Raw genomic sequence first — 18505 nt, 5'->3', positions numbered from 1 at the left:
GCTTGGATCCAAATTATTACTTTAAGTGCACCTAAGAGTTAAAGGACGCTAGATAGATTTTGGTTTGCATTTTTACAATGAGCAGTAGATCTCCATGTCATATTCAGTCATCAAGACATTTCAGTTCAGAACAAGATTTTTGTAACACAAAAATGAGGGGAATGGTACTAATGAAACAAAAGCCAAAATCTTCTTGGATACACAAAACCAAATGTGGATCAAGGCACATCTACAAAACAGTGAGTTATGATATCTACTTCTGCTTTGACAAGTAAATGTGATTGTAAAGAAACACAGAACAATAGATGCATTATTTATAACTAATATTTAAGATCTTTGCTGTGTTTTTAGCAATGAAAGCAGTTCAAGCTTATTAAATTTCATTTCTAGTACTCTTTTTGGAGTTCTGACGCCACTTCCGAATGACAGTGCCAGAGCTGCTAGCAACAACACAAAGGGCACCTCCCACAGTCCACCAGGTTGGTAAATGATTGAGAAAAAGAATTTGTAAAATAAAAGCAAACACCACATCCATTGTTTTCATTATAGCTACAGGACCTGCTTCTTCTATTTGTAACGCTTTTGTAAGAAATATTTGACCACCTAGTCCCAATAGTCCAATTGCTATTAGAAGAAATCTATCTATACCACAATTTGGTAAACTCCATTCACCTATTACAGTAAGTGCTATTACACACACTATTAACCCAATGACTGCATAATACCAAATGGATAAAAAGTAATGCACTGATTTCCCCACCTTTCTTAGTATAACAAAAGTTGAAGCAGCAGCTACTGCACTTGTAACTGCTGCTATTGTCCCTTTGATATGATCTGTGTAGCTTCCTTCAATTCCCGAAACTTTGGATCCAAACAGAAAAGGTGGTCTTGCAATAAGTACCACTCCAGTGATTGTAAAGATGGTGAACAGAAGATCCCAAAGACTATATTTCTCCTTGAGAAATATCCAGGCAAATAATGATGTAAAAACTGGACTACTGAAAGTAATGACAGTAGCATCAGCGAGAGGCATCACTTGGAAAGCATAATAAAGAAGAATCATTGCACCAGAACCAAGCAATCCTCGGAAAAAAAGAAACATTCGTTTGTCTTTTGGTCCCAAAAATCCTGTTCTAAAATGAAAGAAACAGAAAGACAGGCTTGATATTTATCTCTTAGCATGAAGATTCCATAATCATACAGCAATACAATTAAGTTCATACAGTGGATTTCAGATAATTGTATGTTAAATATAAGTATGGTTATTCTAACAGTTATCAGAATGTCATTACTCTGGACACTTTCATGTAAGTTCTCCTAATATTCAGCACTTACAGTCTCAGTGCCATTTATTATGCAGTTTCTTACATGTCTGTTTCAAATTATCAAGGACAAGTAACTTGTTGAAGAAATTAAGTAGAAGTTTTCAATTCTATGCATTCTTATGTGTGAGCAAGTCCCATCAATCTCAGCAGGCCTTACTTCTGAGGAGAATTATAGAGAATAACATTATATATAGGTCAGCTGTGGGAACTGCGTAGCCCTGCAGCTGTTGTTGGATTGCAGCTCATACCATTCGTCATCAGTTTATCCAAGTTAGGGTTGGTGAGATTTCCAGACCAACAACATCTGCATGACTACGTAAGTCCCACACCTGATATAGGTGAACTGGTTGTATGTTAAGCAACATAACAAAGTAGTCCATAAAGCTTTGGGATCAGGAAGAACTTTAGGAGTGAAACACTAGCAAATAGGAGAGAGAACTGACGTTTCCACCCATACACACATTCCTTCAAGTCACTTCTCTGTAACTATTATTTCTGTTCAGGGAGACCCACCAGAAGCAAAATGCCTACAGCTAAACAATTTCTAGAAAGTGGCAAATAACCCACAGGAGTAGTATGGGTTTACTTCTTTGCCTACTCATGCTATACAGTGGCAGCCCCAGCATTTTATAAAGGCCTCATGGCAATTTGATTGGTTTTAGATATTCATTAACCACCATTCATCATCTGCTTCAAATTCCTATTAATCCATCACACACCCTGTACTAGCTTAAAATGTCACAGTAGTCAGGTCTGCTGCAAAAGACAGAAAATTAGAGTGTGTTCTTGAATCATTTCAAGTTTATGGGGGTCTGTTAAGAACTTTATTGTTTATTGGACCCTGTGTAATTTGTAATTAATCACACCTATACACTGAAAAGCATTTCTTATTTGCCTTTCCACATACAAAGGATGGAGTACTCACTTGTAGTATATTAAACCAGGAAGAACAAACATCATTTGGAAAATACATCTAAAGGCACTGACTTCCACTGAATGTAAATCTTCAATTTTCTTCAGAAATAAAGAAGCCACAGAGAAAAGAAAGGCTGACAGGAGGGTATAGAACAGTCCAAGACCTGGGCAGGAACGTTTCTTCTTTATTCCTACAATATAATAATTATGATTTCCAGTTAGCAAATCCAGTGGGAAAATGCAGTGAGCAAATCAAGTTTAACTATACAGTGGGCCCTCTGTATCCAGAGATTCTTTATCCAGAGATTCAACCATCCACGGCTTGAAAATATTCAAAAAATATAAATTTCTGAAGCAAAGCTTGATTTTACCATTTTATATAAAGGCACATCATTTTACTATGCCACTGTACTTAATGGCACTTGACAAGCCATGGATTTTGGTATTCATGGGGGATCCTGGAACCAAACCGCAGCAGATACCAAGTGCCCACTCTCATTTCCTGAGCTGTATTTTTAATATTTACATTTGAGCAATTAACTCTTAGGAGAAAAACAAAAGGGTTGTTTTTTATAGCTACTGAAAGTATAAACAGTTTTTGACATGATGGTACAGAAAGCTATTTCATTATTACAAAAATTGCCACATTTACTTCTTTTAGAAAACCAAAGGAATATAAAGTACATTTACTAGTCACAAAACTGGGCTGTATAGTTGCTTGTGTTTTGTTTATATGCTTAGACTTCTGTAGTGCACTCTACATGGGGCTACCTTTGTATCAGGTTCGGAAGCTTCAATTAATTCAAAATGCAGCAGCCAGATTGATCACTGGAACTTCCAGGTCAGATCATATAACACCTGTCTTAAAATCCTTACACTGGCTGCCAGTTAGCTTATGGGCGCAATACAAAGTGTTGGTTGTTACCTTTAAAGCCCTACATGGCTTGGGCCTGAGTTACCTGAGGGAATGCCTCTCCCTAAACAATCCGCCTCGCACCCTCAGGACAACAGGGAAGAATCTGTTAGATTACCCAAAGGTCAGACTAACAGTTACTTCAAAAAGAGCATATACAGCTAAGGCCACCAGGTTATGAAACAATCTGCCGGAGGAGATCCGTCTCACCACGACCCTAGATGCCTTTAAGAAGGTACTAAAGACAGATCTCTTCCGGTGGGCATACCCACCTGACCTTCTATAAAGAACTTCAGGAAACCCCACTTCCGGTCATAACAGCATAACTGCCCGCTGCCCTGCGATTACTGAAATTGCAATTTTTATACTTTGCGATGTTTTTATGATATATATTTTTAGACATGATTGCCTGTATGGAGATTTTTGGTTGTAATCCCACTTCGATCCATTGGGAGAAGCGGGAAAATACAAATAAACTTCTTCTTCTTCTTCTTCTTCTTCTTCTTCTTCTTCTTCTTCTTCTTCTTCTTCTTCTTCTTCTTATTAGTTCATCAAGAGATATTCACACATTTGCTGTATTATAAAAGAACTATTCTGTTATTTTTCTGACACCAGGAAACTATGAGGTCTCTTCACTGAAGCTGTGTGATGCTAAATGAAGTGAGCACCAAAGGCCTTGCTACCCAAGATATTGTACAGCGCCACAACCACTGTACTGGCATAGCTCTGAAAGCCATACCAGGGAAGTATGTCAGTGTCATTACTTCCTATTGCAGCACTATGTATAAGTAGTGTTAAACTGAGGAATAATAAGTGACTTGCCCAAGGTCATCTGAGGACCTTCATGCATGATAAATATCAGAATGCAGGGCTCTCTTGTATTGGTCTGGTACTTTGCACCCTTAACATTCAACTAAAATCCCAAGGGCATCATATGTTTTTCTGATATCAGTATAGTGGGCCCTTGGTATCTGCTGGGTTTTGGTTCTAGCACCCCCCCCCCCCCAATGGATAACAAAATCTGTGGATGTTTAGGTCCCATTAAATACAACGGCGTAGTAAAATTGTGTTCCTTACATAAAATGGCCAAATCAATGTTTGCTTTTGGAATGTATACATTTCAGAAATATTTTCAAACTGTGGATGCTTGAATCTGTGGATATAGGGGGCTGACTGTATTAATATTGTATAAATTATCTATCCTCTATGTTTTCTCTATCCCCCCTGTTCATGTTTCTCTCTTCTCTGTTACTGCTGTTCCAAGGAAGAGATTGGAAGGATATCCAAAAGTTATTGTTACATATATACAACAAAAGACTAACTGAGGTTAGTCTAAAGGCTTATTAATATGGCAGCATCACTAAACATGCTTTGATCTTGGCTTGTTGCAGTAAACTATTTACTACAATTTGTCTTTTTCAGATGCAAGGATTAGTCTCCTTGCAGCCACATGAGTGAGACAGAGGACTGTACAAGTCCAAAGCTCACGCACTTCCTGCTCAACTATGTTTAGTTGCATCTGAAATATTCATTGTTTTACAGACACAAGGAAAATCATTACATGATTCCCCAATAAGTATTTAGAGAAATAGTTTGAAGCAGTAATTTCAGTACAGTCAGCCCCACATATCCACGGATTCTTTATTCATGGATTCAATTATCTACAATTCAAAAATATTCTAAAAATATATGAATTCCAAAAAACAAACCTTGAGTTTGCTATTTTATATAAGGGACACCTTTCCCCTATGACATTGTATATAATGGAACTTGACCATCCATGGATTTTGGTATCCACTGAGGTCCTAGGAGCAAACCTCAGTGGATACCAAGGGCTCATTGTATTAATTTTTATGTCAGATATAGCTGATAAGAGTTCTCCCATATACCGGGGTGTGTGTGTGTGTGTGTGTGTGTGTGTGTGTGTGTGTGTAATGCTTTGAAAATGTTATTTTGCCTATCTATACTGAACCAGGATATAATGATCAATTTAATCCTCATCTTGTTCAGGGGACAAAATGTCACCACAATGTTTCTGCTTCCTTATACACAAGGCTTAAACACACATACTCACAAATATCATAATTTCTGGAATTGCTTGTTGTGAGAAGGTATTCTCTAAAGTGATGGAGAAGCAAAAGATGCGCCTCTCAGATATGTGGAAGAAAGAAGTGGTTTGGCAAGGCACTTTTTCCACTTGCTAGGTGTCAGATACTAAAAGCTGAGGATCAATATTTTCTAATACTCAAAAATGCAGTGATAGAATACATTCAGACATGTTTTTTGCCATTTTGGCCCCATTTGATTAGCTACTAAAATCAGCTTTTGAGTAGTAGCAGACTTTCCATTTTGATTCTCACATAATTGGACATATTGAACAGTTTATGATTAATGAGATACTACAGCATAAGAGCCAGTGTGGTGTAGTGGTTTGAGCACTGGACTAGGACTCTGGGAAACCAGGGTTCCCTTGGCCATGGAAACTCACTGGGTGACCTTGCGCAAGTCAGACTCTCTCAGTCTTAAGAGGAAAGCAATGGCAAACCTCCTATGAATAAATTTTTCCAAGAAAACCATATGATAAGTTCAGCTTAGGGTCATGATAACACTATAGCATATCCAAAAGTTTTTCTCTCTCTCAAAACTAATGCTCAAACTTTTCAAAGGAACTGCCCACAAGACTGGGTCATTTCCTGCAGATAATGCCTTTGAACCTGACGTGATTAAGAACTAGCTAAATAAGCTGAACCATCTAATTTGAAACCAATGCTAATATGTGGGTTCTTTCCATGACATATGCCAATTCTTGTCTTGTGAAATCTGCCATCTCCTTTTGCTAACTTCCCATTTCACCTTCTTTTTCCATTTTTCTAATTTATCGCAGAAAGTCTATCTTTCATTCATCTTTCATTATTTTGGTGGCTGAGAGTCATTCTTCACTAATTGATGAGGTTTGCATACAAGTGGTTAATCTCCACCTTATCTGAAAAAGGGAAATTTGCTGTTCTGCTCTCTCTTTTATTTCCCCCTAATGAAGTTCTGCACATTACAACTGCTTCAGAAAATACTAATTTCACAACATTATTCCTCATTGATACACTTGGATAAGCATTTTGCTGGTGGAATTTCTTCTCTCTCCCTGAAGCTCTGTACCACCTGAAATCTAGCTCTGGACGTTCTTCCAGACCTCTAGAGAACCTTTTGGGGAAAGGAGACTTAACCCACCATCCCAATGATTTAGCCAGGCTCTGCTGTTCTACTGATAGAAGTACACTCTAGGATCCTTCCCTCAGTCTGGGCATTACACATACACGTGCCTGGGAACACTAACCTGGCCAGTGTTTACAAATGTATGTGTAGGGGTATTTAATGATCGGTTAATAAAGGTAAAAGTTTTCCCTTGACAAGACTGTTTAGTTGTATCCGACTGTAAGGGATGGTGCTCATCTCTGTTACTAAGCCAAAGAGCCAGCTTTGTCAAAGACAACTCCATAATCATGTGGCCAGCATCACTGCAGGAAATGCTGTTACCTTCCCATCCAAGTGGTACATATTTATCTACATGCACTCTTACATGCTTTCGAACTACTACGTTGGCAGAAGCTGGGACTAGTGATGGGAGCTCATCCAACTGCTGACCTGCTGATCTTGAAATCATCAGTGTCTTAACTGCTGAGACACCGCATCCCTTGTATAAATAATACGAGTGTAAATACAGCAACATTTCATGGTTTGTTGTAGATAATTTTGTTCAACCATGATATGTTTTCTCAAATGGACTTTTACCCTGAGAACAGGTCTGGGGAATATGCAAAATGGATTTATGGTGCATATGTGCTGCTGAAACCTATTCTGCCTTCTGCTAAAATGTCTCCTGCTGTTTATGTCTCACACACTGTCAGAACTGAGCCGAAGAACAACAAAAAATAACTACGTGGGGGCACCTACCTATATGCTCATCCTTATTCTTCACCATTTATATGGTTGGAACAGAGCCCTGCTTAAAGATATGTGTCAGCCACTACTACAAATGTGTGGTCTAACCCTGCACATTTTACTTTTTCCATAAAATGGCTACACAGTGTTGCCTCTCATTTGTTCTCCGCCCATTACAGATTTCTTCAATAAAGCAGTATCTCAAACACAGGTTTTGGTTTAGATTGTACTTTAAATATACAATCAGCATTCTGTATCCACAGATTTTTTATCCACCATGGCTTGAAAATGTTCAAAAATATATACATTCCAAAAAGCAAATTTTGATGTTGCCATTTTATCAAAGGGACACCATTTTACTAGGCCATGTATTTAAAGGTACTTGAGCATCCATGGATTTTGCTATGCATTGGGGGGGGGGGGGGTTTCCTGGAACCAAACCCCAGTGGATACCAAGGGCCCAAGGTAGTTAAAAAACCAATCTATATAACAGCTTGTTTACAAACCAAATACATAGTTCCTAAACTTATATTCCTAATTGTGAAATGCACTCATCTCAAATGTTTGAGTTTTCACTCTCTATATTTAGAAAATATTTAGAGATACAATTCTTCGTGATGGCTTTTAATGTGCTTTGATGCTTCTTGATTACTGTGATATTTTAATGATTTTGATTAACATTAATGGTTTCTCTGTTTAATTAATTTTAATGATTAATAACATTAATAATATTAATGATTTACTGTTATCTGGAGTATTATACTTTTGGAAGATATGTGGAATGCAAAGGTAGTAACTAACATACGCAAGCATAAACACTTTCATATGCTTTAATATGAAAATGGAAAAGTCTTGAATCCAAGCATTTCTAATGCACTGCTACAGAAAAAGTGCAACAGATTTCAGAGAGGTTAAAGCAAAATACTTGTCATAATGCATGCTCTGTTTCTCTTTAATTATGTTTTTAATCTAGAATTTTCTTCAAAGAACAAACATCTCTTTTTTGTCTCTGCAGACTAGTTTTTGGTCATGTTCCATGATAGTTGCTTCTGATGTGTACTGATTTTGATCACTTAATTATATTATTGCCCCACTTTATTTAAATAATACAATACAGACCTGTATTAATGGGATGTTACAATACTGTCTGAAACATTAGATTAAATAAAGAGACTCAGGATGGATTGCAGCTGACTGAAGAAAAACAAAAAGTGAAGAGAATTATACAGAGTGAAAGAAGAGAATATCAAGTATCAATGTAGTATTCTATTTGCTATCTGAAGAATAAACTGCCAAATTCAATACTGAAATTATTAAAGTGGGCTAGGATTCACGGAAAAGATTGCTCAAGAGCCCTTCCTCTATCCACCAATATCATATTATAAGACTCTTCTGAAATTGAGAGCACTGTCAAAAGCAGTTTCTTGTATGCTGCTGTTTGGAGTGTGGGGAAAATCCCCTGATGTTCATCTGAAGAAAAGCTAAGGCTTCTCACTAATTCTATACAACATTGAACAGATGTCATATATACTACTAATAATGGACAATTTCTCTAATGTTACTGCAAATGTGTGGAAAGAAATATACCTCTACACAAACACAAAGCAAAATATTACACAGTGTGAGAGAGGGTCTTCTTGGGGGCTGCTCCCAGGTTGTGGACCTCCCTATCACAGAAGGACTGACCATTCTCTGCTGGCAGGCAAACATCTTTTTAATCAGAAAAGCTTTTGACTATTAATTACTGGGGATCTTTTAATGGGGGTAGTTCACTCACTTTTTCCTGTTATATATTTTAATAGTTTTCATTCAGTGTGATACTTTATTTGTTTTTAATAACTGCTTATTGGTTTTTAAACTGTATTTTCTTTTAATTCATGCTGTGAGCCATCTTAGGTACAGTCCTGTGGGACTACGATAGGACAGATACAGATATAGGTTTGTTTTTGTTGTGTGCCTTCAAGTCATTGCTGAGTTTATAGTGACCCCAAGGCAAACCTATCACAGAATTTTCTTGGCAAGATTTGTTCACAGGAGGTTGGACTTTCCTCTAAGGTTGAGAGAGTGTGACTTTTCCAAGGACACCCAGTGCGTTTCCATGGCTGAGTGGGGATCCAAACCTGGTCCCCAGAGTCATATAGCTCAAACTATACCACTACATTGATTCTCTAGATATTAGTATAGAAATACTGAAGAAATTAATAAACAGAACTTAAAAATATGTATCAAGAACAAACTGTTTTGGCAAGCTGCATACAAGGTGACAGTTTAGAACACTGTTTCTAGCATTGTTCAGTGGATGATGGTATTATCCTCTAAGCTGAGGTCAAACGATATTCAGGTGAAGTCTAAAGATTCAAAAATTCTATCTTTTGTCCAAAATGTTGGAAAATGGATCTTTAGAACCTGGTGCCATATGGTTTCATCTTAAGGATATTACTGTCATCCACTAAAAAATGCTGGACAAACCTGAAAGAAGAGCTATTGGCTTGCTTTTTAATCCCTCCCCTCCCCTTTTCTCCCTTTGTCTTGCAATAGGCTGGCAACAATTCCTAACTTATTTTAACAATACCACCAATATGAATCTCCCACTCCCTGAAATGAAGTAAGATTGGTATAACCTGGAATGAATTGTTATGGTGAGAGACTGTGATCTTATTTCAGTTCTGGGACTGAAAACAAATCTCTAAGATCAGAAGTCTTTATCTAAGCAATAAGCTACTGGAACTAAATGGATGGTTCCACAGTCTTATTTTGAAATCTCATCATGACAGAAAATTAATCTTAATCTCCCAAGGGAGAGAACATATGCTCTACTGCAGTGATGGTGAACCTTTTAGAGGCCGAGTGCCCAAACTGTAACCCGAAACCCACATATTTATTGCAAAGTGCCATGTCCCTCTGGCTTTCTAGTAACAAACACTGGCAAACTCTGTGCTGGGACGACGGCACATGTGCCCACAGAGAGGGCTCTGAGTGCCACCTCTGGCACGTGTTCCATAGGTTCGCCATCACTGCTCTACTGAGTCAGTATGTCTTATGTGTCTGATGTGAAGAAACAGCAAATATTTTTCTCAATGTGCCAAGGACTGGTATCATATTTGTTTCACTAGCTATAATATTTTCTTTTTTGGAAACTCATTAGGGACTGGAGGCCAATGGTTCAAAGACCACCACTTTGTGTAGCATTGGTTTGGAGCAGTTGGCAGGCTGTATCTGCCAGCTGAGAACCAATGTACCTATGGTAAGAAGAGAGCTGTTCATCACCAGAAGATTTTCTCACAAGATGATGAAATGACCACAGCAACTGTAAACACAATGACAGCATGGAAAAGCTGCAATCTACCCATACCAACAAAAACATGGGTCTTCAATGTATGTTGCACCAGATTCTGGTTGGTGGCTCTTGGAATGCTAATAAAAAACAACGTAGATCCTAGAGGCCTAGAATTTGGCTACCACTGTGCGATATAGCAGGGCTAGGCAATCTGTGGCATCCAGAAATTGTTGGACTGAGACTCCTACCAGCTTTACCAGCACAGCCAATGCTAAAGGACAATGGAAGTTGCAGACAAACAAAATCCAGAAGGCCACAAATTACTATCTTCATTATATGACATACACTTTGAGGGGTTGGCAGCATACTGAAAGGAGAACAGCTATTGTGCCTGAAGAAAGTCCTTTCATCTCATACTACTTACATAGCACAATCTTTTCCCTGCACTTCACATGAATTATGTAGGACACGCAACCTGTTGCGTTCTGAAAGGTCAAGAACATGTTTTCACAGTCAGATGTTTCATTTGATTGTCTGGTTAAATAATACTGCAATATAGCGGTAAATCATTCTCCTTTCTTCAACATCCTTGCCAATATGTTATCTAGAATGTTTTAAGAACGTCAACCACATTGTATTTTAAAGTACTAGAAAAGAATTATGCAGGATCTTTGGCCTGTATCCATTAGCTTCTTTTAAGAAGAAAGGGAATGTTTTTGCTAGTTTTACACTAGATTGAGAATTGGTTCATTTCTGTGTAAAAATATTTTATGTTGCTTTAATCAATTTCTGAAGGCCACATTGAGCAGGGTTTGCCAAGAAAGACAGCATATAAATTCTTTAAATAATAATAATAAAAAATCCTAACGCAATCACATTTGGGAAATCATTGCATCTAAGCGATAAATGCTGAAAACGTGTGTGTGTGGTTGGGATGGAGAAGGGATGCCAGGGAAGAGAATCATAGAAAGAATAACTATGGCCTGTTACAGACTGCCAAAATAAAGCTGCTTCGGGTCTCTTTGGAGATATGCTATTTAAATGATGCATGGGTCCTAAGAGTCCGGAGGTCGCGCCAAAGCCACACTCCATTCCTAAGCACTGGAGTGCAGCTTTGGTGCAGCTTCCGGATTCTTAGTATGCATGCATCATTTAAACAGCATACCTCCAAAGAGACCCAAAGCAGCTTTATTTTGGCAGTCTGTAACAGGGCTATGACCCTGCCATTGTTCTACTTCCTTCATCCTGAGTGTAATCCATACACAAGTGACACCAAAAAGAATTTCTATAAGTTGTGGCCATTTGTAAATAATTTAACAAATGCTTATATTTCCTGGGGGAACCTTTAATATGAAAATATGTTACCTAATGTACTTTGACTTTATGGCAAAAAATGTTAACAGTTCAGCATGGAGACCTGCAGTAATAAATGGGCTGAGGAACAGAGGTTTTGTAAGAACATAACCCCCCTTCAGAAAAATCACAGTCTGCTTCCTGGAATTTCAGCTTTAATTTAAGTTTTAAAAAACCCAATAGATCTCTATCTCTTTTAATTGCAGAGATAAAGAGAAATGTGCAAGCAGGATAATGCAGAATTGCTTACTAACAAGTAAACCATCTCCACCCTTCCAGTCTTCTGGCAAATAAATGCAAAACTACCCGGAAAAAGGGAAAACACATTTAAATTTATGTTTAACATTATTTTAACCAACCAAACAACCAAAAATATTATGCTTTGATTGTGGTTTCCTTCTTTCTGTGAATCATATGGTTTCTAAGTGGGGATGTGCCTTCCTTTAAAATCACTCAGTGGATTTCCATAGCTGAGCAGGGATTCAAACCTTGGTCTCCTTCAGTAGTACAGGAGATCAGTACAAAGGTTTATTGCACCAAAAAAACTAGTCACATATAGGACTAATCCTACAATTACTTAAAGAGTATTGCAGATACATGGAAATATCTAAATGCTGAATGCCTGAGTAGAGTTTCTGATTATCCTATGAATCTATCAATGGAGTAAAAAGAAAAATGGCCTTTCGGTTTAGGAAAGGGATCTTAATAACGAGAACAAACAAAATAGCTAAGGTGCTGGAAAAGCCTATGGAATTAGCCTTTCCTCACCAATTTATATAAACTTGGATTAAAAGCACATCAGAATGGACTTCTCTTCATTCTGTATACTGTAATTGCTTTTACTGAAATCACTGCTAGTAGTACCTCACAGAATGCCTGACTGTCAAAGCAACACTCTTTAAAATTAAAAATTATGGCTTTGTCCCATCCTAGGATGTCAAGTGCTGAATGATTAGATAACATTCATAAAACTAACAAATATAACTAAAAGCAAAGGAATTCAGAGACATAGCCATGTTAGTCTGGAATTTTTGTCACTGTGTACCTTCAAGTAGTTTCCAATGTATGGCGACCCTAAGGTGACTCTATCACTGGGGTTTTCTTGGCAAGTTTCTTCAGATCAGTATGCAAAGGGATAAATGGAATAATAATAATGATAATAATAATTATTATAATTTATATCCTGCCCCTCCCTATGGATCGACTACATCCTCAGACACAGATGTGGACAAGTTGATCAGATGTCCGCCTTTTCCAGAACATGTGCTATATTTCAACCTTCAGTCCAGAAGTAATTCCAAAATGTCTTCCCTTTTGAGTATGTTAGGAAGCATGAGTTTATATGACAGTTTTTAGCTTTCGTTTGTTAATGCCCTACATTTTTCTTCAGTGCCTTGTCCTCCTTTGTGATTAGGACATCTGGTCACCCTGGATGTAGACCAAGTCTCCGAAAGCTCAGGCTACAACTTCTTTCACATAGTTAGTCTCAAAGGTGCTACAAGATCCCTTTGCATACTAAAAGCAAAGGTGTGAGAGTGAGAATTAAAGGATGCGAGTGTTCTTTTCATCTTCAAGGCCAGTGTTGCCAACAAGCCTCAAAGATATTCCCCAGAATGTTTTACCAAAATCCAAAATCCCTGGAATTCCCCAATATTTACCGGAATATTCAGTCAAAATCCCTGAGAAGAAATTAATTAAATTCCCCGGATTTTATGTGTTCAAGGCTGCTCAAGGCATTACGCTGTTCAAGGCATTCAAGGATGACAGGAATGATTCCTGACATAAGATACAGGGCAGGACTAAAAGGGGGGGGGGGGGGGGGAACAGCTTACAGTCAGTGGTGCCAGGCAAGCTAAGGCTTGTTTGCCACCCTCACCGTTACTGGATGACTTGCTTGCTGCCCTGCCCATGCCATGGCAGCTTCCACAACCATGGAGGAAAGTTCACCTGAGGACAAGCCCTGCCACCTTCCCTCCTCAGCCACCAGCTGTGCCTCTCCAGGAGCAATTTCTTCGGAGGCAGCAAAAAGCACAGCTGCCACCACCGATGGGCTTCTAGGCAGTGCCCAGCAGCACCTTTAAAAGAAAGAGGTTATAGCATAAGCTTTCATAGACTTGGTCTACTTCCTCATGTGCAGGGGGGAAGAAGGGTCTTCCAAGTGAAATAATTCAAACTAATAAAAACAATTAAAGCAAAGGAATTCAGAGACATAACCCTCTTAGTCTGGATTGTCAACATGCAAAGGCATCTTGCAGCACTTTAGAGACGAACTATGTGAAAGAAGTTGTCTCTTAGACTTATATATGAGTATATACAGTATGCCAGTTGTAAGACACCCTCCCTGCACCTTTAGTAAACTTGGACTACTTCCTCAGGTGCAGTAGAGGAAAAAGCATAGGGGCATGATGTAGCAGAGGATCTAAAGGATGAAGCAAAGGAAAACAGTGCCAAAGAACTTACAAAATCCCAGCAGGCAGAACTGTTTGTGCTCACACTAAAGACTGGATGGATGAAAGGATAGAGTTAAGTCAGTACTTTCAAGACACATTACACTCTTGCCTTTCACCAGGGGATGGTTATGTTTTTTAATCAGAGTTAAAGTACAGTACTTACACTGACCTGTGGATAAGTCGACGCAGGTTTTTTGGGTGAATTTTTAGACTAAAGTTTTTAGACTTATATATGAGTACAGTAGATACAGTCTGCCAATTGTAAGGCACCCTCCCGTGCGCCTGAGGAAGTAGACCTAAGTCTGTGAAACCTTATGCTACAACTTCTTTCGTGTAATTAACCCCCAAACTGCTACAAGATACCTCTGCATACTAAAAACAAAGGCATTCAAAGATATAGCCGTGTTGGTCTCTAAAATTAGTACGTAAGGAGATCTTGTAGCACCTTTGAGACTAACTGGAAGAGAGAAGTTGGGAGCATGAGCCTCTGTCCAGGAGGAATTCCACAATGTCCTCCCTTTTGAGCAGGACTATGAAACATGGGTTCATATCGCTAGAAGTGTGTTTCAGATTTTTTTGGTAATGTCCCTACATATATATATATATATATATATACACACACACAAACACACACACACACACATTTTTCTTTGGTAGTGTCCCTACACTTCTTTTGAACTTGTTGCATCCCTACTTTTCTTTTTCTTTTTGAACTTTTTGCATTTTTCTTTGGTAATATCCCTACATTTGAACCTCCTCTTCCAGAGAATTCAAAGATATAGCCACACTGGTCTGTAAAACGAGTATGTAAAGAGATCTTGTAGCACCCTGGGGACTAAGGGTCCAAAAGAGACTGCAAAAACAACCCAGTTTCAGACCACTTTGACTGCCCTGGTGGCTCAGTGATGGGGGATCCTGGAATTAAACTGTGGCTTATTGTGGCACCAGAGCTCTCTCTCTCTCTCTCTCTCTCTCTCTGATAGAGGAGGCTCAACGTCCCAGAAACACTACAGTTCCCCATATTATATCCCAATGCATCTGAGGAAGTAGACTTGGGTCTTGGAAAGCTCCTGCTGCCAACTTCTTCCTTCTGCTAGAAAGGTGCTAGTAGACCTCTCTATACTTCTTGTTGTTGTTGTTGTTGTTGTTGTTGTATCCAGGATTCCCTAGCCTTGAGCCAGGGCAGATAAGATTGCCTCAAACTGGGAACTGTAGTTTGTTGTGCCCCCAGGGAAGAGGACATGCTCCTGATAGTAAACAACAATAATAAGCAAATGATGAAGCGTGTATCCCCACCAACAGCCAGGGGCTGCCTTCCTTCCTTCCTTCCTTGCTCCTCACCCACCAGGCGGGACTCTCCAGGAGAAGCCCCCTCGGGGGCAGCAGCACGAGGGGCAGCCGACGCTTCCTCCTGGCTCCTGGGCGCTGCCACCCGCCTTCGCCTTCGCCTTCTCCTTCTCCCTCTCCGCCTCCACATGGGGGTCTAGGCATGGCTCCTGTTGCTCCTCTTCCTCCTCCTCCTGGGCCCCTGAGTGGAGCCCCTCTCCCAGCTCCCATCGCTCTGGTTCAGCAGCGGCGCCTTCCCCTCCGCTCTGGAAGCGCACCATGGAGCAGGAGGCGAAGGAGGAGGAGAAGAAGGGGAGCTCTCCCTTCGTTTCCCTCCGATTCCTCCTCACACTCTTTGCCGGCTTTACTCTCCGGCCAGGAGCCGGCGACTCCACTGCGCATGCGCCGCCCCCAGGACAACACTACAGCCATGGCGCCCGCCCCCTCCCCCCCTCCCCCTCCTCCTCCTCTCAGGCCACACTTCGCCTCAGGCTGCATCCACACTGGGGCACCGCTCTAAGGGCCTTGCCCCAAGGCTATGGAACGTCTACTAGCACCTTTGAGGCTCACTGGACTCCATGAAATAATAATAATAATAATAATAATAATAATAATAATGTGTAGAGAAGGAGGAAAGAAATTGGCAGCAGGAGCTTCCCTAGACCTAACTCTACTTCCTCAGATGCATTTGGATACATTAATAATAATAAGTAGAGATCTTGAAGTTCCTTTGAGACCCACTGAAAGAAAGAAATTGGCAGCAGGAGCTTTCCTAGTCACTTCTTCCTCAGATACATTTGGATATAATAATAATAATAATAATCCAAATCTATTTCTGAAAAACCATTTCAATTTAGACTTCATTAGATCCATAAACTTTCAGTGCAGGTCTTCAGTGTTACCTTATGAGGGCTGAGTAGGTTAATTTATGTATGACCAGGTTCCCAATACGATAATCACATCTGTATTGAAAATGTTGAATAGCCTGTAAGTTTACAACCTGTAAGATGCCCCTGGATATTATCAGACCTAAATCTCTGCCGATCTTGCTGCAATGCCACTGCCAGGATGCATCCTGGGTCGAAGCCTTGCTCAGCCGGCCATTTTTTGAAATCGGAAACTCTCCGACTTGTAAAAAGTGCTGGCTGAGCAAGGCTTCAACCCGGGATGCATCTTGGCAGTGGCATTGCAGCAAGATTGGCAGAGATTTAGGTCTGATAATATCCAGGGGCATCCCAGATCCTGAAATGAATGTGGAAGAGGTAAATCGTCTTATTTCTTCGTGTGATAATCTCCTTAGATTTGTTAGCCACCTTGAGTTCCTGTCCTGAAAAGAAGGCGGGATATAAATAAATGTAATAATAATAATAATAATAATAATAATAATTTTTTTTTTGTCCATACATTTACAGGTGGTTTGCAAAATCTCCAGCCTGTTTTGATCTTCTGCTCAGCTGGCTCTGTCATCTGCTTCCAGCCCTTTTCCCTTTGCCAAGCTAATAGTTCAATTTCCCCCATAACTGTATTGATGTGCTGCTGTTTGCATTTTGTATGAGTCACTGTAGTTCCCGTCCTGTTGTAAACGTATCAGCTTTCTTCCTCTTGTCCAGCCCTGCATTAGTGTTGCCAAGTTGCCTGGAATGCTATTCCTACATGAAGTATCTCTGAAAGTACAGTATAAAAGTATGCCCAGAGTTACTAGCTTTAAATTTTAAATTCTTTTAAATTCTTTTAATTGATTCGATAGTATACTGTCCGGACATCCTTTGATATAGGACCGGATGTGAACATTTCAATAAGTAATGAAGAAATAAATAAGTAGCGGGAAAGAGGGATGGTGAAATGTAGGAGACAGCAACACAGATCACTCTCCATGGCCACATTGTCCACAGTGCTCACTCTGATGAAGACTCCTCTCTGTTTTGGGCATTTTAGCTAGCCTTAGGCCGTTATCATATAAAGGAAATGTACCCCCATCCCGAAGGAAAGGGAAAGTAGACCCAATTTGAAAGTAAGCCAATTCACGTGATTAATTATCACACATGGTAATTCCAAAGGCAAAGCAGAGTGACAACAAAACAAGTTATCACACCAGTACATACCATGAGGATTCAACAATTCGAATTGGCACCCTTGTGCATGCTCAGTGGGCCGATCAACGCATCGCGAACCTTTGTACTTCCGGGGTGAAGAAGGGGGCCACTTCCTGTTTCATGTGAATACTAGCTTCATGTGAATCATTGCTTCGCGTTTCTTCTTCTCCATGCATATATGTACGGGCACATGGAAGCGCACGCACACACATATATTTGTGTGCATATATACATATTCATGCACACATAACCCCCCTCCCCCCCATGGGCAAGCCATGGACATGGGTGGGCATATACATATATACAAATATAAACACACACACACACACACATATATATATGCATGCATATATATGTGCGCGTGTGTATACACACACACATATGTGTATGCTACATTTTTGCATCCAAACAAGCTGCCTTTCCATAGGCTTTATGTTCTGGGTTTTTTGGCATCCAAACAAGCTGCCTTTCTATGGGTCTCTGCACTCTTTCTCCAGTGGCATTGGGGGCACAAACCATGCACTGCTCTGTCCACATTAAAATGTGAATATGTTCATTCCACAGTAGTCCTTTCCCCAGTGGCATCGGAAAGAGCCACTTTTCCCCTCCTCGCCAGCACTGGAAGTGGACTACTGGAAGCGGACTACTGGAAGGACTACCAGAAGCAAAATGGTGCAAAATTGCAGCGCTGCACCATGGGATATGTGGTACCTTCAAGGTTGAGGGAAATACCAGGGCTGATGCAAACTTGCATTCCACACCAGCACCACATCGAACTGACTGCGAATTAACCTTGGAATAAGATTTGTGAATTTGCTAGTTCACCAAATTTACCTATTTTTGGATTGACCCAGGATCAGGCCCAGAATAACTACACAATGACAGCAATTGTGTGAGATAATCTCTTGTGAATTAAC

At 39.8% G+C, this 18505-nt stretch overlaps 1 protein-coding gene across 1 annotated transcript; it reads right to left on the bottom strand.

Moving 5' to 3' along the window:
• Positions 1 to 373: 373 nt before the first annotated feature.
• LOC149318684 (solute carrier family 35 member G1-like) lies at positions 374 to 15776 on the bottom strand. Its single transcript, XM_089508349.1, has 3 exons — positions 15515 to 15776; positions 2251 to 2431; positions 374 to 1133 (listed from the first exon to the last, which is right to left on the bottom strand). Exons 1-3 carry the CDS (start codon positions 15774 to 15776, stop codon positions 374 to 376), a joined length of 1203 nt encoding a protein of 400 aa, XP_089364475.1.
• Between the last annotated feature and the right edge of the window lie 2729 nt (positions 15777 to 18505).

Source organism: Sceloporus occidentalis, unplaced genomic scaffold, assembly GCF_023333645.1.
Source record: "Sceloporus occidentalis isolate IW3139 unplaced genomic scaffold, rSceOcc1.0.p SCAF_2, whole genome shotgun sequence".
NCBI classification, from domain to species: Eukaryota; Metazoa; Chordata; class Lepidosauria; order Squamata; family Phrynosomatidae; genus Sceloporus; species Sceloporus occidentalis.
This window is presented reverse-complemented; position numbering and strand designations above follow the sequence as displayed.